Genomic DNA, 20,476 nt, shown 5'->3' with positions numbered 1-20,476 from the left:
GCGCGCGGAGGACCGCGGCATCTGGCAGCGGGGGCCACCCAACTCCACCGCCTCTGCCCCGGCCTGGGGCGGTTTCGGGGAAGGGGGGCCTGCGCGCCGCGGAACAGTTACTCAGCCCCAGCGAAACCAGCGAGTCGGCACCTGCCGGCGGGGGTGGGAGAGGAAGGCGGCGGCCCGTTACCGCCTCGCCCTGCCTCGTGCGGGGCCGGCCCGCCCGGCCCGGCCTCCCACGCGCTCCGAGCCCCGCCCCGCGCAGCGCGTCCCGCCCCGCGCCGCCCGCCCGGAAGGAGCCGGCTGGCCCGAGCGCTGGCGGCAGCTGAGTCAGGCGAGGTAAGCGCGACTGGCCCGTTACCGCAGGCGCTAGGGACCGGGGCGGCGCTGTGGTTTCGGTGCCGGCCGCGGGCGGGCGAGCTAATGAGCTCTCGGCACGCACCCCGCGTGGGCGGCCCGCCCCGGCTCTTCCGCGTTTCTGCCCCCCGGGGATCCTGGCGGCCCGCCCCGGCGTCTCCCCCGAAACCTCTCGGTTTAATCTGGGGACCCAGGCACGGGGTCCGCGCTGACGTGTGCGTGTAGCCAGGGGTGGCTGAGATCTGTAAAGGGCTCTAGGTGACGACGCCTCCTCCGGGTTTGGCTCGTCTCGCGGCCACCGGCCTGATGTCCCCTCGCTCCTTCCTGCAGTGACCCTCGTGCCTGACCATGGGGGTCCTGAGCCGGGAAACCTGGACCCAGCGCCTGGGCGCCTTCCGGGCCAGCCCGTCCACCTTCATGGCAGCTTCGGAAGGTGAGGATCTGGGTCGTCACCTGCTGAGCGACCTGAGGAGTGAGAAGCTGAGCGAACTGACCAAGGTAGGCTCTAAACGCCTGCCCTGGCCCATGTGGTCACCTCAGCCCACTGTGCCCTGAACTCCATCTTCTCCACATCTCCCATCCCCAGGTTTCCTTGCTGGCCTTGAGCTTGGAGTACCCAACCCAGCTGTGGCCAGACGCCCCTACAGCTGAGGCAGCTGCCACTTCCCTGTTGGACACCCTGGTCCTTCTACCCCCACGGCCATCAGCTCTGCGGCGGCCCCTGTTGCTGGCAGCAACCACAGCCCTGGTGGCAGGAGGTGCGCTGGGTCCCACCTCCACAGCCTCCCACCGGCTCCTGCCCTTACTGCTTGGCTTGGCTTCCGGTGGCGATCTGGGGCGAGGCTTTGGCCCCTCCTCCGAGCAGCGGCCCCTACGGGCCACTGCGTGCGAGTGCCTGCGGGAACTGGAGAGCTGCAAGCCTGGGCTGCTGGGGGGCTGCCTGGGGCTGCTGCGTGGCCTGCTGGGGCAGGAGGGCCCGGTGGCCCCTGTCCAGCCACTCAGCTTGCTCCTGGCACTTGCCCTGCGCAACACCTTGGTGATACAGGCAAGGGCCAGGGCCAGCCTGCAGGGCCTACTCACGGTCAGGGCCTTTCCCACTGAGGGTGATCCATGGAACTGGACACTGGCTCAAGAGGGTGATGCCCACCTTCAGCCACAAGCGCCAAGTTGGTCGGCAGCCGAGGAGGAGTGTGACCTTTCAGCACTAGAGCCCAGTCCTGAGGAGGCCCGGGAGCTGCGGGCTACAGTGGCCCAGCTTCTGGACACCTCTTACCTGCTCACTCCTGTGGCCCAGGCCCAACTTCTGTGGCTGCTGGGCTGGGCCCTGCGGGGTCTGCGGGGACAGCCCCCAGTGCTCTTCAAGCCACAGTTGGTACGGCTGCTGGGCACAGCACAGCTGACACTGCTGCATGCTGTTCTGGCACTGAAGATGGCCTTCGGGGAGGCACTGTTCACAGCCCAGGACGAGGCCTTGTTGCTCCGCCGGCTCACCTTGGCTGCACAGCACCCAGCCCTGCCCCTGCCTGCCCATCTCTTTTACCTGCACTGCCTCCTGAGCTTCCCGGAGAACTGCCCGCTGGGCCCCACAGGTGAGGAGTCTGCCCCACTCCTGCTAGAGCCCCAGCTGTGCCGTGGCCTCCTACCCAGTCTCCTTCACGACCCAATGGCCCTCCTGGCCCGCCTGCATCTGCTGTGCCTGCTCTGTGCTGAAGACGAAGAAAAGGAGGAGAACGGCCAGGGTCACAGCCCCCGGCACTACTTGGAGGAGCTTCTGGCCGGCCTGCGGCAGAGGGCAGCCCTGAATGGGAGCCCCCGGACCTTGGCTACACTCTGCTTCCAGGCCTCTTACCTGGTTGCTCACTGCCTGGCCGGGCAACCTGCATTGCTGACATCCTTAACCCATGGACTGGCCCACCTGTACCGATCCCGGCCTGCACTGGCTCCCCATTTTGTTGACCTCTTGGATCGGGTGGGCCCTGAGCTGGGGGAGCCTCTTAGGGTCGTGTTGCAGCAAGAGGTGGTATCCAGGCCCAGTGAGGATGAGGCCCTTCGTTGGCACCTGCAGATGCTGGCAAAGGTGGCAGATAGGGATACCCAGAGAGCCACCCTCAGCTTCCTGCAGGCTGCAGCTGCCCACTGCACGGACTGGGGCCTCCAGCAGGCCTTGCTGCAGGTCTGCCGGGCCCTGCTGCGGGCGGGTGTTGGGGAGGGCCTGGCGGACTTGCTGCAGACATTGGCCAAGCAGCTGGACGACCCTGATGGGCGGGACCACGCCCGCCTCTATTATATCCTCCTGGGCCACCTGTCAGGGCCCAAGCTGGGGGTGGCCCTGAGCCCCTCATTTGCTGCACCTGCACTGGCCTCTTCACTGGTGACCGAGAACCAGGACTTTGCCACGGTACTGATGGTGCAGGAGGCCCCAGCCCCAATTCGGCTGAGTGTGGGGCCCCAAAGGGTTGAGGGCCCAGTCCCAGTGCTGCAGCTCCAGGTGGAGGTGCTGGAACCAGTGTACTCTCTGGAGCTTCGCTTTCGAGTGGAAGGACAACTCTATGAACCCCTGGGGAGTGTCCATGTGCCCTGCCTATGCCCTGGCCGCCCCGCTCGCCCTCTGCTCCTACCCCTGCAGCCCCGGCGCCCAGCCCCTACCCAACTGGATATCCGTGCTCTTTATACCAAATCCACTGGCCTCACGTGCTATGCCCGCCTGCCACCCCTGCCTGTGAAGTTCGCTGACCTCTTCCAGCCTTTCCCCCAGCCCCCTGAGGGGGCCAGGCTGGGCTTCTTTGAGGAGCTCTGGGACTCCTGCCTGCCAAAGGGCACTGAGAGTCGCCTGTGGTGCCCTCTTGGGCCACAGGGTCTGGAGGCCTTGGTGTCCCGCCACCTGGAGCCCTTCGTGGTGGTGGCCCAGCCCCCCATTAGCTATCACATAGCCATCCGCCTGCCCCCAGACTCAAAGCTGCTGCTGCGGCTGGAGGCAGCGCAGGCGGACGGAGTGCCGGTGATCCTGCGGACTGATGACTGGGCTGTGCTGCCCCTGGTGGGGAACTACCTCCGGGGGCTGTCGACTGCTGTCTGAGCCTGGGCCAGGCCAGGTGGGAACAGGACTGTGGCCCTTGTAGGGACTTGTTAAGAGGGGCAGCTGAAGAGCAGGACACAGTCCTGTGGCTCCTTTCTGTAAAAACCTATGTTCACCAGTGACCCTCATGGTTTGTTTTTTTCTGGTTCCTAATTAGGAGCAGAACCACTGGGATGGGGGTCAGAGGCTCCCAGAAGGCTCCTAGAGTAGGAACCCCCAGACTGCGGGACTCCAAAGTTCCTTCCTATCTAAATAGGCTGGGGTTCTCCGGAATCTATGCCCAGGAGGCAGGAGAGAAAGCCCTCATCTCTGCTCCTCAGAGGGTCTGGTCTTGCCCAAAGCCACCCAGCAGTTTAGGAATGAGCCTGGAGCTGGCTTGGTCCTCCTGACCTGTGGGCCAGCGCTTTTCAACCTGAGGTGTGCAGAGTCCCTGCCCCTGGGAGCTTAGGCTAGAAACACCGGGGAGGTTTCAGTGGCCTCTTCCCTGGGGAGCAAGGCTCCACCAGGCTGGGATTGGAGTCAGCTCTAGGAAGGGCCTGCTAGCGAGTATGGTTTCAGGGCTGAGGGCAGACAGCAACACACGGTCTGGTCAAAACCAAGCTGGCTTTTTTCACCCCATCTGGGAAACCCCACCAGTGGACCTAGGAATCTTCCCAGGTAAGAACCAGCTCCCCCAGTTCTCATTCCAGATATGTAAGATACTCAGGATTCCGATGTATTAGGCCAGCTCTGCCGCCAGGCACCAGGCTGGTGTTTTCCATATCCGTTGCTTCACTTGATCCTTGCAACAGCTCGGTAGGGCCCCACAGAGGAGGAAACCTGTGAGCCAGAGGGGTCAAGTGGTTTTCCACTGGTCGCCCAGCTGGCTGGTAATCATGTTTTGGGTTTTTCGTGTGTTTTTGGTTTTTTTTTTAGTTCTCATCTGAGGACATTTTTTAATATTTTGTTCAGATAGAGTGGGAAGGAGAGAGAGAGAAACATTGACATGAAAGGGACACATCGAGTGGCTGCCACCCACACGACCCAACCAGGGCTGGGGACAAACTGCAACCAAGGTACGTGCCCTTAGCGGGAACCGAACCCGGGACTCTGGACCACAGGCCGACGCTCTAACCGCTGAGCCAAACTGGCCAGGGCTTGTGTTATTTTCTAATTGTTGACAGTAACTGAGTTTTGTCACTCCAGAGCAGATTTCCCTTACCAACCATGAGAGCAAAGCTCTGCACAGGCCACGGGGACAGAGTCCCCACCCTCTGCTCTGGGCCAGCCCTGGAGGCCACAGGAGTAGCAGTCAGCAATGCCAGGTGGAGAATGACCAGAGGCTTGGGACTTCTTGTCCTGGGAGAGGGGCCTCTTCTGCCATCCCTTAATCCTTTGCTTAAGATTAAGATAATTGGCCCATGTAAAGACTCCCCAGCCATCCTTTCATCCATCCCTACCCATCCTGCCTCCGTCCCATTCTATCCACCCATTCGCATAGTGCTGGGCACCAGGTGACCTCACCCCACCCCACACCTCCACCAACTGCAGTGGGCATTCTTACAGACCTATGGGACAGTTTCTCTAGGATACATACCAGGAACAGGATTGCTGAGTTGTAGGGCATGTATGTTTTCATTTGACTAGGGGAAGTCAGAGTACAGTTACTAGCTTTGCATCCTTAGTATGCAAACAAGCAGCATCTGGCCCCAGTGAGCCCCATACCTCTCGTTAAGTGGTCCCAGGCCTGGCACTAGAAGCAGCCAGCCTTGGTTCACAATTTGGCTTTTCCTGGACACCTCCAAGCCCAGCACAAGAAGCAGCTATCTGCAGATCACTGTAGCTTATGCCTGGTGGCCCTGGTAGAACACAGGCAGAGGCTGACCTTGCCCCAGAGCCAGCACACCCAGTGGACAGCTTCAGACCACATTGAAGCACCACCACCAACCACCTCCACAAGTGACATACTCAATGAGTGGACTCAGTGGGGACCAGAGCCCTGCTGAAGTAAGTCTTGCTCTGTGTGTTGGGCCCCTACATAGCTGATCCTCCACGGGAGTCAGAGGCCAGTGGTCAGTGGGCACAGCCAGTCCTTGCAGCTGATCAGCCTGAGTAAATCCCTCCCACTGACATGCCAACAGCAGTCAAGACTCAATTACAACAGAAGAGTGTACTGTCCACACTAGGGGTGCACCTCGAGAGCCCAGCTGGGGTGATCAGGAAGGCTGTGCCACTGGACCCTACAGGACACCTACAGCAACAGGCCACCCTGTTGAAAGCATAGAAGACATAGCAACTCTACCTAATACATAGAAACAAACACAGGGAAGCAGCCAAAATGAGGCGACAAAGAAACATGTCTCAAGTGAAGGAACAAAACAAAATTCCAGGAAAAGAACTAAACAAAATGGAGATAAGCAGTCAATCAGATGAAGAGTTCAAAACACTGGTTATAAGGATGCTCAAGAAACTTAGTGAAACTTTCAAAGAACTTAGTGAGACCTTCAAAGAACTTAAGGAGAACTCCAAGGAACTTAGAACATCAACATCAAAAAGGCCCAATTAGAAATGAAGGATGCACTAATTGAAATAAAGAATAATTTACAAGGAATCAATAGCAGAGTAGGTAAAGCCAAGAAGCAAACCATTAATTGGGAATATAACGAAGCAGAAAACACCCAATCAGAACAGCAAAAAGAAAAAGCATCAAAAAAAAAAATGAGGGTAGTGGCCCTGGCCGGTTTGGCTCAGCGGTAGAGCGTCTGCCTGCAGCCTGGAGAGACCCGGGTTCGGTTCCCGCTAAGGGCTTGTACTTCGGTTGCAGTTTGTCCCTGGCCCTGGTTGGTTGTTCAGGTGGCAGCCACTCGATGTGTCCCTTTCACATCGATGTTTCTCTCTGTCGCTCTGTTCCTCTTTCTCCCTCCCTCCCACTCTACCGAACAAAAAATGGAAAAATGTTCTCAGGTGAGGATAAAAATAAATAAATAAAAAATAAAGGACACCCTGCTGACGCATTGTTAAGCTTTGTCGGCAGAGGGCGCAGAGGAGCCATTGCAGAAGGGCATTTTCCTTCCTCAAGCGTCTGACTAGGTAATCTCAAACTTGCTGGTACCCAAGTGTCCAAGAGCAGCAAGCAGCTAGTCAGTGCTCATGGCTTCCCCAGCACCAGGCTCCTGCAGTGCGTGACAACCAGCAGTACAGCAGACAGCCCCTGCACCCCAAACCCCGCAGGAATTATTTAAGCTAGCTAACCCTAAACTGTTTACCTAACCCCACCGTATCTTTCCATCAGAAGCCCCAATAAACGCTGTGGCCTATACTGTCCCCTTTCTTCTTCCTGCCTCCGACCAACTCCAGTGCTTACCCATGTGGTTTTGCCATGCCACTTGTCTCTGGGGGGGACTGTAAGGAACTCTGAAGTTTTCTTTCAATGGCATTGACTTCTCTGTGCCATCCCTGGGTCATCTCTATAAATTAAAATCCATGGGTACAGTTAGGACAAGGACAACTGTCTGAAACTAACTAGCAAGGTCTTGTCTCCCGGTGGGTGGCATAACTGAGTCTTCAATAAGCACTCCACTGTTTATTCAAGCCTGCTGTTCTGGGAGAAACACCCACGGCAAGGCCAGTGATGCCCATGGTTCTGGTCCCATCACTTCTTTTGTAACCAAAAGAGTTACCACACTAGGAAGCTATACTGTGGGGCAGAGTGGGGGAGTGGGGATACTGCCATGAAAATATTGGCTGAAAAAAGAAAAGAAAATATTGGCTGGGGCACTATTGTCAGGGAAGACAACACCATCCAGAAGCAACAAATGCTGCCACTTTCATAATGGAAGAGATCCGATGTAATCACTCTGAAACTGAGTGGCTGGCTGGTCTCTTGGGTTATATTCTGCTGTTTTGGGAGCTCAATAGTGGTCTCTCCTGGACATTAGACTTTTATCTGTGGCAGTAGTTAGAGCTGCCTTGCTGAGGAGAAACTCATGTTGAGCTCGCCACGTATCACTTTTATCCCTCACCCATGATGACTTCTTTACTGATTTTAGGGAGAGAGAACAAGAGACACATCCATCAATTTGTTGTTCCACTTATTTATGTAATCACTGGTTGCTTCTTATATGTGCCCTGACCTGAGATTAAACCACAATCTTGGAGTATCGGGACAGTGCTCTAACCAACTGAGCTATCCGGCCATGATGACTTATTTCATGAGCCTGTTGGACAATGATAGGAATGATTTGGAGAGAAAGGTGCTGCTGCCCTGGCCGGTTTGACTCAGCAGTTAGAGCGTCGACCTGCGGCCCAGAGAGACCCAGGTTCAGTTCCCACTAAGGGAACGTACCTCAGTTGCAGTTTGTCCCCGGCCTCGGTTGGGGTTGTGCGGGTGGCAACCACTCGATGTGTCCCTTTCACATTGATGTTTCTCTCTCTCTCTCTCCCTCTATCTCCCTCCCATTCTATCTGAACAAAAAAAATGGAAAAAATGTCCTGGGGTGAGGCTTAAAAAAAAAAGAGGTCCTGGCCGGTTTGGCTCAGCAGTTAGAGCGTCGGCCTGTGGACCAGAGTGTCCTGGGTTCGGTTCCCACTAAGGGCATGTACCTCGGTTGCAATTTGTCCCTGGCCTCAGTTGGGGTTGTGCAACCACTCGATGTGTCTCTCTCATGTGGATGCTTCTCTCCCCCCACCCCCCTCACTGTCTGAAGATAAAAAATGCAAAAAAAAAAAAAAAAAGGTGCTGCCTTCTACCTGCAGAAGGTACTCATTGGTGAACATTCATAGGACAGTTAATATTATACTCTGGACCCCTTCCAAGAAGCCTACTAATACCAGAAATGAAAGATCCCATGAACATAAAAAAGGAATGAAGACCTGGCCGGTTTGGCTCAGCAGTTAGAGTGTCAGCCCGCAGACCAATGAGTCACGGGTTTGATTCCGGTTAAGGGCATGTACCTAAGTTGCGGTTCATCCCCGGCCTTGGTCAGGGTCATGTGGGAGGTAACCAGTCAATGTGTCCCTCTCATGTCAGTGTTTCTCTCTCCCTTCCTCCTTCCCTCCCTCTCTCCCACTCTATCTGTAGATAAATAGAAAAATATCCTTGGGTGAGGATTAAAAAAAAAAAAGGAACGAAATATTATGAACAACTCTACGCCCACAATCTGGTAATTTAAATGAAATGAACTAATTTTTTGAATAGCACAAAGGTATATCCGAACATATTCCGAGTTTGGTTCCAGACCACCACAATAAAGCTATTATTGCAATAAAGCTATTATTGCAATAAAGGGAGTCACACAAATGTTTTAGTTTCCCACTGCTGGTTTTTGCAAATAAAGTTTTATTGAAACAGCCAAATGTTACAAATATCTAGGAATAAACTTTAAAATATAATAACTACTGTGTGTGAAAAAAACCTCACAACTATACAGTTAGACATAAAAGACCTAATTAGTATTATATATTTTATTCATTTTTTAAAAATACATTTTTATTGATTTTTTAGAGATAGAGAGAGAGAGAAACAGAAACACCAATGAGAGAAACATCCATGGGCTACCTCCTGCACATCCTCTACTGAGTGCACACCCCGGGCATGTGCCCCGACTGGGAATGGAACTGGGACCTCTCAGTCCATGGGATCATGCTCAATCCACTGAGCCACACCAGCTGGGAAGGAACATTTATTTATTTATATTGTTGAAAGTATTAACAGATGCCCCTCTTTTTTGCCCATTAACCCCCTCCTCCTCACTCCAACTTCCCTCCTGCTTTCCCCAACCTAATGTCTGTGTCCATTGGTTGTGCATATAAGAAAAGTTTATTTTTTGGGAGAGGGGGATCATTTTCATTTTTAAAAAGAAGAATGTACAATTGTACACCTGAAACTAATATAATATTGTATGTCAACTGTTATAGAAAAAATTTTTGTTTGCATTTATCTTCAGACAGAGTGGCGGGGGGGAGAGAAACATCGATGTAAGAGAGACACATTGACTGGTTGCCACCCACACAACCCCAACCAGGGCCAGGACAGACTTTAACCATGGTACGTGCCCTTAGTGGGAACTGAACCCCGAAACTCTCTGGTCCATGGCCTGATGCTCTAACCGCTGAGCCAAACCGGCCAGGGTGAAAAAATTTTTAAATTAAAATAAAAATTATACCATTGAGCCCAGCCAGTGTGGCTCAATGGATTGAGCACCATCCCATGGACTGAATTTGATTCCTGGTCAGGGCACATGGACGGGTTTTGGGCTCAATCCCCAGTAGGGGGCATGCAGGAGGCAACCCATCAATGTTTCTCTTTCTCTCTCTCTTTAAAAAATCAATTAAAACACATATATATAAATGTAAATAAATATATAAATAAATGTCAAGGCCAGGTAGTTCGTTTGTTAGAGAGTTGTCCTCCTTATGGCCAAGGTTGCCAATCCATCAGGGGTCAGGGCACATACAAAAATCAAACAATGGATGCATAAATGGATGAAGCAACAAGTTGATGTTTTCTCTCTTTTTAAAATAAATAAATAAATAATAGAATTTTTAAAAATAAAATAAACCTCAAGAAAAAAAAAGTTGGGACCTGAACACAGGGAGGCGGGCCTTGCAAAGGATACTGAGGACTACGCTTCCCAAGAGGCTCTGCGCTGAATGTTCACAGCCTCCCAATAGGCTTCGCGCGCTTTTCGCGCCAGCTCTGGCCTTAGCCAGCAAGCCACGGAATCGCGGAAGAGGATGGACAGCGAGAAGGAAGACATCGGGAAGAACCGCATCCACCTGCGCCCGGTCACTCTGCTCAACGTCACCCCTGTCACGCTGCACCTTCTGCCCTGTGAGGTCCGGGTTAACCGGCCCGCTCCGGTGGCGCGCTTCTTCACCCCGGCCATCCGTCAGGGTCCCGATGGTGAGCGCTCGCAGCCGGACTACGGCTCCCGTGAGCCCCCGCGCCGGCGCCACGCTCTCATGGCGAGGACGGGCGCGAGGGCTCCTGGGAATCGTGGTCCGCCGGAGGCGGCGGGAGGGCCGCCACTGGGCTTGCCCCGTTGGGCCAGGAGCAGGCCCTCACTGAAGTCCTGCGCCTACCTCCTTCAGGACTCGAAGTGTCGTTTCGGGGCCGCAGCCTACGGGGCGAGGAGGTGGAGGTTCCACCCGGCCTCGTGGGATACGTGATGGTGACGGAAGAGAAGGGAGAGGTGTCGATAGGGAAGCAGGACTTCTCAGAGGGTTCACACAGTGACGAGCCGGAGCAGGAACTGGTGGAACCCCCGGAGGCGCTGGAGCGGGACTTCGTGAGCACAGGGGGATAGGGTTGGCAGGGGGTGTGGCGGGACCGGTGGGACCGGTGGGACCTGCGGCCCCGGTGCTGAATCCGGCGCTTTCCCCAGGACCGCTTTATCAGCGCCTCCGCCAGCTTCAGCCGCTTCACCCTGTGGGGCCTGGAGACCATCCCTGGCCCGGATGCCAAAGTACGAGCGGCCCTAACCTGGCCCAGTCTCGCCGCAGCGGTGAGTAGATAGGCCCCCTTCTTCCCAGGCTTATGCTTTCCCCCTTCTGGCTTCAAAGTTATTTACTGGGTTGTCCAGAACCTTGCCCGTAAGTGGATTTGGGGCTTTAGGGTTGCAGAACACAGTGGGGCTGGTGGAGCCTGGCTCTAACTGGAAAGTTAGGCTGGGTAGGGCAGAGTGGCTCCCCCCCCACTCTTCTCTGGCCTGTCGGAAGGGGCTATCATCCTGAGCAGCTGGGGCCCTCCCCGAGTATGTGTACCACCCAGCCACTCCATCTCAGAATTCCAGTAGTAAGGGTGACTCCTGTTGCAGATTCATGCACAGGTGCCGGAGGACTGAGAACCAGAGCTTGAAATCGAAAGCCACTGATCTCTTCACCCCAATAAACCAGCTCTTCACTTTGGACCAGTTGATTCCATCACCCCAATAAATGGGCTCTTCACAGCACCCGTGAGTTTGCCCACACCTTGAAACCCCTAAGCCGGCACTGCTCTTTCCCAACAAGAACCTTTCATGGCTCTGGCCTATAGAAACAATTTATTGCCAGGGGGCAGCCAGGCCAAGAGAGGCCAGAATTTCGCAGCCAGTGCCCACCCCAACCCCAACCCCTACTTTACAAAAGAAATTTTTTACAGCCATCAGCCCTCTGTACAGAGTGCCCCCGCCCCCACCCCACTGTACACATCTGCTTGGCTTCCTCTGGTCCCTGGTTCACAGCAAGCCTGGGCCTGCAGCCAGCTGACCTTAGAGTTGACCTGAGCCCTGAGCTCACTTTGGTGCTGGGCACCAACTGGCCCCTACCAGGCCCTACCAGGCCAGTCCTCTCCTTGTGGAACTGTCCTCAGTCTGGTCCGTCTCCCTTAGCGACCCCCTTAGGGGCCCTGGTGGGGGCAGGGTGGGCTGTCAGCTCCAGTTCTGCTGGCTTTGTTGGTACTACCATGGGCTGTGCCTGGTCACCACTTTCCCCTCTTGCTCCAGTCTTTGGGAGTGAAGTGCAGACACTTGGAGTCAATGCGGAGCAGTCGCTTAAGCATAGCCCGTTCGTGCCCATCCACGATGTCCTCTGACAATGTGAGGATATACTGGCCCTGGGCAGAAGATGGGACAAGGCAGGTTAGCCCATGGGGCCTACACTGCACACCTCCACACACCCATCTCCCCCTGCCCACCTTCCTACCTTGTAGTAGTTGATGAGGTTGAGGTACTGTAGAGTGGAAATGACATCCTCCTTCTTGATGCTGGTAATTTCACTAATCTCACTGTGGGAGGACAAAGATCAGTCCCCTGGGGGCCTTCCTCTTTGCCCCTTGCCCCCAAGGAGCCCCAGGGTGAGAAAGCCTGGGAACAGGTCATGCCATGCATCCCCAGGTAGGTGGGGCCAGGCTCACTTGATGGTGATCTGTGGCCTTTCCCCACTCTCAGACTTCAGCCCCATCAGGATCTCCAGGATGGTCTGGGACCAGTAGCTTCGGTAGGACAGGAGGCCAAGATCCGAGAGGGGCTTCTCGGGGGTCCCTGTTTTCCCTTCCACTTTGGAGAGTTCATAGCCTGAAGTAATGGAGAGAGAGGGGATGGGTAATGGGTCACAGCTTCACATAACCAATGCTGTGAAAGAGCACAGGTTGCAGAGGCAGACTGCCTGCTTCCCACCCTGACCCTGCTGTGTGGTAGTTCTGTGACCTGGGGTGTGTGGCACGTCTGTTCTGTGCCTCAGCTTCCTCATAAAGGACTAATGAGCATTCACTCTTCACCTGTGTGCCAAGTGCAGCGGAGGGTACTGAGGGCACAGAGAAGTGGCTACAATCAGCTGGAAGGGGTGCTCATGAGCCAGTGAGGGCTTAGAGGCGGGGCAGGGAGAGAAGAGAAAATGACTTCTAGAAAGCACCTCCAATTTTCCTGTCATCTCACACTCTCTGTACTTGGGTATGTGAGGAGGGAAGGGGGGCAGACCCCACCTCTGATCCAGGCTTGAGATGCTTTCCTTAGCTGTGACCTGAGGAACATCAGCAGCTCTAAGACCAGGCTGGCCTGATCAGGTTGTTGTGAGGCTGCCAAGAAGAGCGCCAAAGAGCTTCCCAAGTTAGAGGGAAGAGTTTCTCCCTCTCGAAGCTCCCTCCCTCCCACTGGTTGCTCCGCCCTCCTCTTGCCTGCTGACCACTGGGCAATTCCTGGTGGGACCTCCGGTGCTGCAGAACCCTACGTGGCTGAGCAGAGTCTTCATTCGCTGTACTAGGGCCCTGGGATGACTCCACCACTTGCAGAAGTCCTTCCTCACCCTCAGTCATAACTGCTTCATGTTGCACCATAGGCCATTCTGCTGTCCTCTCCTTGGATTGCCTTCATCAGCCAGTCTAGCCTCTTGCCCAATCTCATGACTTCCACCAACAAACCAAGTGGTGAGAGTGGTGAGAGGGATAGAGAGGCTGGTGCTCTGGAGAGAGGAAGCTCAGAAGAGGACAGGGACACACTGGGTTCCAACTTAACCTTGCTGGGTCTGTGGTGCATATAGAGTCCTGACAGATCAACTGGACACCACACTGGCTTCCTCAGCTGTAGGGAACTCTAGCCCCTCCTAACACCCACCTACCCTGTCTGCCAAACTGAGCATATCTCTGGTGACCCTGCCTGCATTCCCTCTCCAATGAGGTCTGAGTTCCAAGGCATTAAGCATCTGCCTGCTTACCAGGCTGAGGGCTTCCTAAAGATGTAACCCATCTTGGCATTGTTCTACCAATAAAATTTCTCAAATGGACCATAACTTGATCAAATGAAGCCTCTATCTTTACCAGACAGCTAAGACTCCTTCTCCGTCTTCCAGCTCAGAACTTTGGAATAGAGTGGGAGGCTGGGAAACAAGGAAGACTTGAGGTTGGGGGGACACTGAAGAGTTCGTGAAGGATGAGGAGCAGAGTCCCTTCTGACCTTCAAGAGACTGACCTGACAGAATGCAAGGAATATAGGCCATATCCAGGCAAGTTAGTGCTACATCTCTTTGCTGAGTTAACAGCATTTTTTTTTTTATCCTCACCTGAGGACATTTTTCCATTTTTTGTTCAGATAGAGTGGGAGGAAGGGGGAGAGAGAAACATCGACATGAAAGGGACACATCGAGTGGTTGCTACCCACATAACCCAACCAGGGCCGGGGACAAACTGCAACCGAGGTGCGTGCCCTTAGCGGGAACCGAACCCGGTCTCTCTGGACTGCAGGCCGACGCTCTAACTGCTGAGCCAAACTGGCCAGGGCATTAACAGAATTTTTAACATCTATTGCCTACCAAGCTCAGGAAACAACTGGCCCTCAACCAGGAACTTACATGACAACACAGTAGAAGAGGGATAAGCAACAGTGGCTCATTTGGCTTCAGCTCATGGCCGTGGGCAGGAGGTGAGTCAAATGTGGGGAAAGTTGGGTGATGCTTAGAATCTTGAACAAGGAACAGTGAGGGGCTGAGAACCTAATCCAGACAAGCAGGGCAGTTCCCCTGAGAAAGGAAAAATCTTGGAAGAGTTCCATCTGGGCTTTGGGCCAAGGTGACTGGGCTGCATAGCCAGAGCTGAGAATCACCGCAACCCAGCATACCTGTGTGTGAGGCCCCGATGGGAGCACCAGCACTGGGTCTGCGCCTGCCACTTACCCACCCCCAGTCCCTGGGCCCGAGCCGGCGTAAGTACTCACTGAATTCAATCAGCAGCTTGCCGTAGCCTCGACGCTGGTAGGGAGGCAGGGTCAGGATGCACGCCACATTATAGTCTTCTGTTGATTCCTTCTCCTGGAAACAGCATGTGAGTGTGAGGGAAGGCACCTGGCCCAGCACAGGGCTGAGAAATGGGCTGGATAAGCGCTTACCTTAGAGAAGTAACCCACGATGTGAAAGCCCTTACAGTCATACTCCGTCATGACATAGAAGAGGAAAGGGTCTGTATCATAGTATAACGTCTTGTGGTCGAGGAAACACTTGGCCAGAAGACACAAGTTCTGGGAATAACTCTGCAAAGGAAAAGGCCTGTCACTGCTCTGGGTACCCTGCCTCAAGCATGGCCACTGGGCCAGGGTCATCCAGGAGCCTCTCTGCAGCCCAGGCTGAGAGGTGATGAGCATTCCTTCCTGAGGCCTGACCCATTCCATCAATCAGCCTGTCCCTGCCGCTCAAGGCATCTTCGAAGTGTCAAGCCCATGGACCAGCCCATTAGAAAACTTGCCTCCTGGTGAGTTGGGCAGGTTGACCGCTGCTCTCCATGCCTCCACCTAAGTCGGCCCTGGGGGCCTCCACTGCCCTCTACTATAGTTAGCAACAGTCAGCAAACTGACATGTACCTAGAAGGCTTATGAGAGAAGCTCTTCCCAAGTGGCAGTCTTAGTCTGGCTGTCAAAAAATACAACTCTTCTGCCTATAGTCATACCTCTTGGGAACTGGGCTGGTAATCTACAACTGAAGTAAGGAATTCTGGAATTTAAATATCAGTCATAGGAGCCTTTATCCTCCAAAAATACTATTAATCTTGCTATTTTACCTCTGTACACATTTAACCTGCATTTCAGCCTGACTTTCTAACTACATGCTTGGCACTGCCATCTGGATGCCAAGTCCACAATTAATACAGAATTGTGAGTGGTTAAAGCAGCACCCTTCCTCTCAAGTTCCCCTAGCATCCAAGCCAGAGCTCTCCTGCCGGTCAAGGTGCCTGCCTCTCCCTCACCACCCTCGAGGCCCCGGGATTGGGGAGAATCTCACAATGGTTCCTCCAGGTTACTCCTTCCTCCCTACAGCCACAGACTAAAGCAGGTTTAAAGCTCCAAAATTATGGTGTCCCCAACTCCTGCCCAACTGACCTCAATCCCACCTCCCTTATAAGGGAGCTCTGTCCCTTATAACAGTCTTTCCTCATCCTCTCTGCCCTTCAGCCAGAGGATCTTTGCCTTTCACACACACTACTCTGTATATCCATGCCTGCCCTTCAGAACCCCACTGCTTGGGAGTCCCTTACCCACCCTGTCCTTCATGTCAAGGCTCAAAAATCACCTCTTCTGTGAAGCTTTGCTGATTACCTCCTCTGGGCCCTAATAATCCACCCTTTGCTTCATGACACTTAAAATACTGGGATCTAAAGTGGCCATTGGTGTGTCTGTTTTCCCCATGAACTAAGCTCTCAGAGAGCAGAAATTTTGTCTAATTCCGGGTTCTATTTATATTTCCCAGCATCTTCCCTTCAGCAGGAACTCAAAAAAATGGGGTGAACCAACTTGTTGGCCAGACTGGTCAGTGTTTTCCTGAGTGGGAAGAAGCAGCTCATTTGATTTTCTCCAGACTCCAAGTTCCAAGGACTCCCTACTGTCCCTCAGCCACTGACCTTATTCTTACGTCCATCAATCTCAAAGAAGGAGATGGTGCCCTTGCGGTAAATCTCATTGCCTGGAGGATGTCGAAGGTCACACTTGGTCTGAGGAAGAGAGGAGGATCAGCAGTGGGAGAAGGGTGGGGTACTAGTAGGGCAGCACCTGGGACTCCTCGTACCAAGTGACGCTGCAGACACTTGAGGCTACGGCCATACTTGAGGCAGAACTCGCAGAGATAGAGAACTGGCAATGTGGTGAGCTCCTGTGGGTACGGGGAGAAGTACCACGGCTTAAGGCGGTGCCGGCCCAGCTCAATACACTCAATGTTCTTCATCCGGGTAACGATGTCGTCGTGGCTCCGGTCAGACACCAGACTCCCAGTCATGCGTGGAGCTGACGGTATTCCATCTGAGCTGTCCTGGGAGTCCTGCCCAGGGCCAGTGGAAGACACGAGGTTACAGAAGACTACAGCTTACATAGCCTCCTCCCTACACCAAGTTCTTGTTTAAGCCTAACAGCAACCCTATGGGGGAGGTACTATATTATCCCCAGTCTCTCATAAAGAAACCAAGACTTTAAAATAAATAAATAAATAAAAATAAAAATAAAAAAAAAGAAAGAAACCAAGACTTGTAAAGTTTTCATTCAACACTTGGGAAAGATCACCGAAGACTGACCTCGGCTAGCTCTGCCTAGCTCCAGATTTTACCACCACCCACTGTTTATTTATTTTTTATTATTTTTTTAATCCTCAATTTTTTCATTGGTTTTTAGGTAGAGTGAAAGGGAGAGAGGGAGGGAGAACGAAACATCAACATTAGAGACGCATCGATTGGCTGCCTCCTGCATGACCCCAACTAGGGCCAGAGATTGAACCTGCAACCCAGGTATGTGCCCTTGACTGGCAATCAAACCTGTGACCCTTTGGTCCAAGGGCTGATGCTCTAACCAGTGAGAAAATCCACCAGGGCACGCGTTTATTTTTTTAAAAATATTAGTGGGTCCTGGCTGGTTTGGCTCAGTGGTAAGAGTGTCACCCGCAGACCAAAGAGTCCCGGGTTCAATTCTGGCCAAGGGCATGTACTTCAGTTGCAGTTTGTCTCCGGCCCCGGTTGGGGTTGATGTGCCTCTCGCATGTCAATGTTTCTCTTTCTCTCTCTCTCTCTCTCCAGCTCTATATGAAGATTAATGTAAAAAATATCCTCAGATGAGGATTAAAAAATATATACATATATTAGTGAACTTTAATTTTTACCTTTTTTAGAAATTTATTTTAAAGAGAAAGGAAAGGAGAAAGAGAGAGAAATAGAAACATCAATAAGAACATCGACTGGCCACCTCCTGTATGCCCCCCACTGGGGATTTGGCCCACAATCTGGGCATGTGCCTTGGCCAGGAATCGAACTGCCAACCTCTTGGTGTGTGGGTCAGTGCTCAACCACTGAGCCACACCAAGCAGGCTGAACTTTATTTTTTAGTTAATCCTCATTTGAGGATGTTCTTTCATTTTTAAATTATTTTTTACTTTTTTTAGAGAGGGAGAAAGAGAGCAAGACATCTTTGTGATAGACACACATAGATTGGTTGCCTCTTGCACAACCTCAACTGGGGCCAAGGCTCAAACCTGCCACCTAGGTACATGCTCTTGACCAGGAATCAAACCTGCAACCCTTTGGTCCGCAGGTTGATGCTCTAGTAGCTGAGCCAAACCAGCCAGGGCACCCATTGTTTATTTTTAAACAAGCCACTAAACCCTCCACTCGTCTATGTCACCTGCTTGTCACTCAGCCTCCCACTACCTGAGACCTACCTCATCAGTGCCCAAGCAATTTGATTTTCGCTTTCGTCCTGGCTGAGCTGCCACCGCTCTGCGGGCTGATCCATTCTGTAGATGAGATGACAGGAATAGAAGAGGTGGCTGTGAGATGAGTCTGAAGGTAGAAGGAAGGAAGGAAAAGGCATACGAGATGGTTTGGAGGACTCACCTGAGGAAAAACTGAGGCTGGAGCTGTCTCGCTGGGCACTGGAGTAGCTGGTGAAACCACCTCCACCTTCCGTTTCTGCAGAGAGAAACCAAGAAAGGTGGGTCAGAAGGTAGAGAAGGTGGGACCTGAGAGGAAAGCAAGGTCCCTGGAATTGCTGAGGGTACCGTTGAGCGGTGGTTGGGCTGCAGGCAGGAGCTGGAGGAGAGCGGCTGGTCGGGCTCACCACCGGGAATGGCCTCCCGCTCCTTGGGCAGGTTGAAGCGGAGTGTGATCTGGACCGGGATTGGCAAGGTCTTCCCGCTGGCCTGTGCGGAGGCCGGCTGTAGAGATAGGTCCAGGGTCTTCCTCTGGGGTGGGGATGGTGGTGGGATGGGGAAGGGGAATAGGGGCCCCTCAGCATGGAGTGATCAAACCCCACCCTCTCAAGGACACAGGAATAGCCGCTGGACTCTGGAAGCTACATGTGCAATTGGTCCTCATCCTCTGCAAGCTGAAGCCAGGGTGGGAGGGTGCTGCCTCCAGCCCATCCAGGGGCCAACTGAGGCCAAGAGATGAGAGAAGTAGGAGGCAGGAGAGAAGAGGGGAAATAGGGGACCTACTCACCACCTCTCTCTCTGGAGAGCCGGGGCGGGACCCAGGAAGTCCGTTCTTGGTGGGGGTCTTGGCCTCTTTCTTGGGGAACTGGATCTTCTTCAGGTCCAGCCGTTCGTGGGTCACCCATTCATCCAGGCGTTTGTTGACTGCAGCAGTGGGGATGGCTCAGGAAGGAATGCCAGAGACCACTCCCCAACCCTACCCTACAGTCCCTTCTCACCCCAGCCCAGCACTCACAGTCAATGTAATGAACGTAAAAAAGCTTCCGGCCACTGATGTCCTTCACGCTCAGGATCTCGGCCAGGGCTGTGGGAACAGCAAAGGGGCATCAGAAGGGTCAGGCCATGAGGCTCTACCCTCCTATGACCTGAACTCCACCCCCCAAGCTTGGATCCCTAAGCCCCAGCACTTGGAAGCTTTCGCTCAAACCCCGTTAGTCACCCGTGCCACCCCCCTGGCCAAGCCCCGCCCTATCCATCTCGGAGCGGCTACAAGCCACGCCCCTCCTGTGTATCCGCGCCCCGCCCGCCCCAGAATTATCGAGGCCCCGCCCCTCCCGAGGGTTCGGTTGACTCCCTCCCGCCCCTCGCCCTCAGATTCCTTAGCCCCGCCCCCCTACGTCACTCACGCCACTCATCTTCGTTGTCCTGGTTCCGCCGCAACACCGGCAGGCGGCAGCCTTCGATTATCTCCCCCTGGGGAGACAGCGCGGCGCCAGGGTCGGCTACTGGGGGTCCTCGGGCTCTACCCACCTCCCCTGGCTCCCTCCGCCCCGCCCCAGGCACCGGACTCACCACCTCCGCCATCTTCCCTCCCTCCACTGCCACTTCCGGCCTCTCTGGAAGACGTCACTTCCGGGACTGAGCGCGTAGTAGGCCCAGGGTTCCCGATGCTATTGTAGACTAGGACCCTTGAAAGACACCACCGACTTTCTGGAAGCGGGAGTCCGGCCCGTTTGGCTAACAGGAGAATGGGGTGTTTTAAGTCTCCGGCGGGGTCTAGGTGGAATCCCCACAACGTGCGCAACGATTGGAGGAAAGCTGAGTCCGTCACGTGACGCTCACCAGGTGCGACGCTGGTCACGTGACTGCAACACGGGTCACTTGGTATTAGTGTTTGTGCCTTGAGGGTGGCAGTGGGCGGTGTCTCTGGAAGTGAACTGCGCGTGCTCGGCGACGGTGGGGGGCGGGTCTGGAAGGTTGCGAGGCTGGAGAAGTGGGTGGGGCTATGAAGCGAGTTCAATGCTAGGCCAACTTAGTTTCTCACTTCTGGGGACTCGTGAATATTTCTAGGTTGTTTTGTTTATTAGGTTTCTAGTTATAAAAATAATACAACATTATTCATTCAGACATTCAACAAATGTTTCACAATATTTTGCCATGTGCCAGGCACTGTTCTAGGAATCTGGAAACCATCAGTGAATAAAGAACCTTGCCTTCATACAGCTTATATTCTTGAGGGTTGGGAGGAAAAAGAAGGGTTTATGTAACAACAATAAATATATTAAAAAGTAAGTTATATTGCCCTGGCCGGTTTGGCTCAGCGGTTGGAGCGTCGGCCTGCGGACCAGAGTCCTGGCTTCAGTTCCCGCTAGGGGCACGTACCAAAAAAGAAAAAAAAAAAGTAAGTTATTGCCGGCCGGTGTGGCTCAG

General features: G+C 53.8%; 3 protein-coding genes across 7 annotated transcripts; 2 read left to right on the top strand and 1 right to left on the bottom strand.

Moving 5' to 3' along the window:
• The first annotated feature begins 279 nt into the window (after positions 1–279).
• Positions 280–4,218, top strand: AP5B1 (adaptor related protein complex 5 subunit beta 1). The gene is made up of 3 exons (XM_036260249.1): positions 280–330; positions 679–846; positions 935–4,218. Exons 2-3 carry the CDS (start codon positions 697–699, stop codon positions 3,422–3,424), a joined length of 2,640 nt encoding a protein of 879 aa, XP_036116142.1. The 5' UTR covers positions 280–330; positions 679–696; the 3' UTR covers positions 3,425–4,218.
• A 5,853-nt stretch (positions 4,219–10,071) lies between these two features.
• Positions 10,072–11,311, top strand: RNASEH2C (ribonuclease H2 subunit C). Its single transcript, XM_036258495.1, has 4 exons — positions 10,072–10,307; positions 10,496–10,692; positions 10,789–10,908; positions 11,221–11,311. Exons 1-4 carry the CDS (start codon positions 10,139–10,141, stop codon positions 11,245–11,247), a joined length of 513 nt encoding a protein of 170 aa, XP_036114388.1. The 5' UTR covers positions 10,072–10,138; the 3' UTR covers positions 11,248–11,311.
• A 117-nt stretch (positions 11,312–11,428) lies between these two features.
• KAT5 (lysine acetyltransferase 5) lies at positions 11,429–19,746 on the bottom strand. Of its 5 annotated transcripts, none has more exons than XM_036258492.1 (14): positions 19,619–19,745; positions 19,453–19,519; positions 19,062–19,130; positions 18,834–18,970; positions 18,395–18,550; positions 18,231–18,305; positions 18,056–18,130; positions 16,424–16,672; positions 16,260–16,349; positions 14,758–14,898; positions 14,587–14,680; positions 12,297–12,456; positions 12,086–12,167; positions 11,429–11,996 (listed from the first exon to the last, which is right to left on the bottom strand). In XM_036258492.1, the coding sequence occupies exons 1-14, from the start codon at positions 19,628–19,630 to the stop codon at positions 11,862–11,864; spliced, it is 1,542 nt and encodes a 513-aa protein (XP_036114385.1). In that variant the 5' UTR covers positions 19,631–19,745; the 3' UTR covers positions 11,429–11,861. The 5 variants fall into 5 exon arrangements, with proteins under 5 accessions (XP_036114385.1, XP_036114387.1, XP_036114383.1 ...); XM_036258491.1 differs by having other exon boundaries at positions 11,554–11,996; positions 18,395–18,577; positions 19,619–19,746; XM_036258494.1 differs by lacking the exon at positions 18,395–18,550 and having other exon boundaries at positions 19,619–19,743.
• Positions 19,747–20,476: the final 730 nt, after the last annotated feature.

The sequence above is a fragment of the Molossus molossus genome, unplaced genomic scaffold (assembly GCF_014108415.1).
Source record: "Molossus molossus isolate mMolMol1 unplaced genomic scaffold, mMolMol1.p scaffold_m16_p_13, whole genome shotgun sequence".
NCBI lineage: Eukaryota > Metazoa > Chordata > Mammalia > Chiroptera > Molossidae > Molossus > Molossus molossus.
Note: the sequence above shows the minus strand (reverse complement) of the source record. Positions and strands in the feature narration are given on the sequence as shown.

Coding starts and splice junctions, on each gene's coding strand:
- RNASEH2C (XM_036258495.1), top strand. CDS start 10,139: ATGGACAGCGAGAAGGAAGACATCGGGAAGAACCGCATCCACCTGCGC. Junction 10,308..10,495: donor CATCCGTCAGGGTCCCGATG/GTGAGCGCTCGC, acceptor TACCTCCTTCAG/GACTCGAAGTGTCGTTTCGG. Junction 10,909..11,220: donor GGCCCAGTCTCGCCGCAGCG/GTGAGTAGATAG, acceptor CTCCTGTTGCAG/ATTCATGCACAGGTGCCGGA.
- AP5B1 (XM_036260249.1), top strand. CDS start 697: ATGGGGGTCCTGAGCCGGGAAACCTGGACCCAGCGCCTGGGCGCCTTC. Junction 847..934: donor AGCTGAGCGAACTGACCAAG/GTAGGCTCTAAA, acceptor TCCCATCCCCAG/GTTTCCTTGCTGGCCTTGAG.
- KAT5 (XM_036258490.1), bottom strand. CDS start 19,630: ATGGCGGAGGTGGTGAGTCCGGTGCCTGGGGCGGGGCGGAGGGAGCCA. Junction 14,899..16,259: donor TTGATGGACGTAAGAATAAG/GTCAGTGGCTGA, acceptor TTTCCTTTGCAG/AGTTATTCCCAGAACTTGTG. Junction 14,681..14,757: donor TCGTGGGTTACTTCTCTAAG/GTAAGCGCTTAT, acceptor TGCTGTTTCCAG/GAGAAGGAATCAACAGAAGA.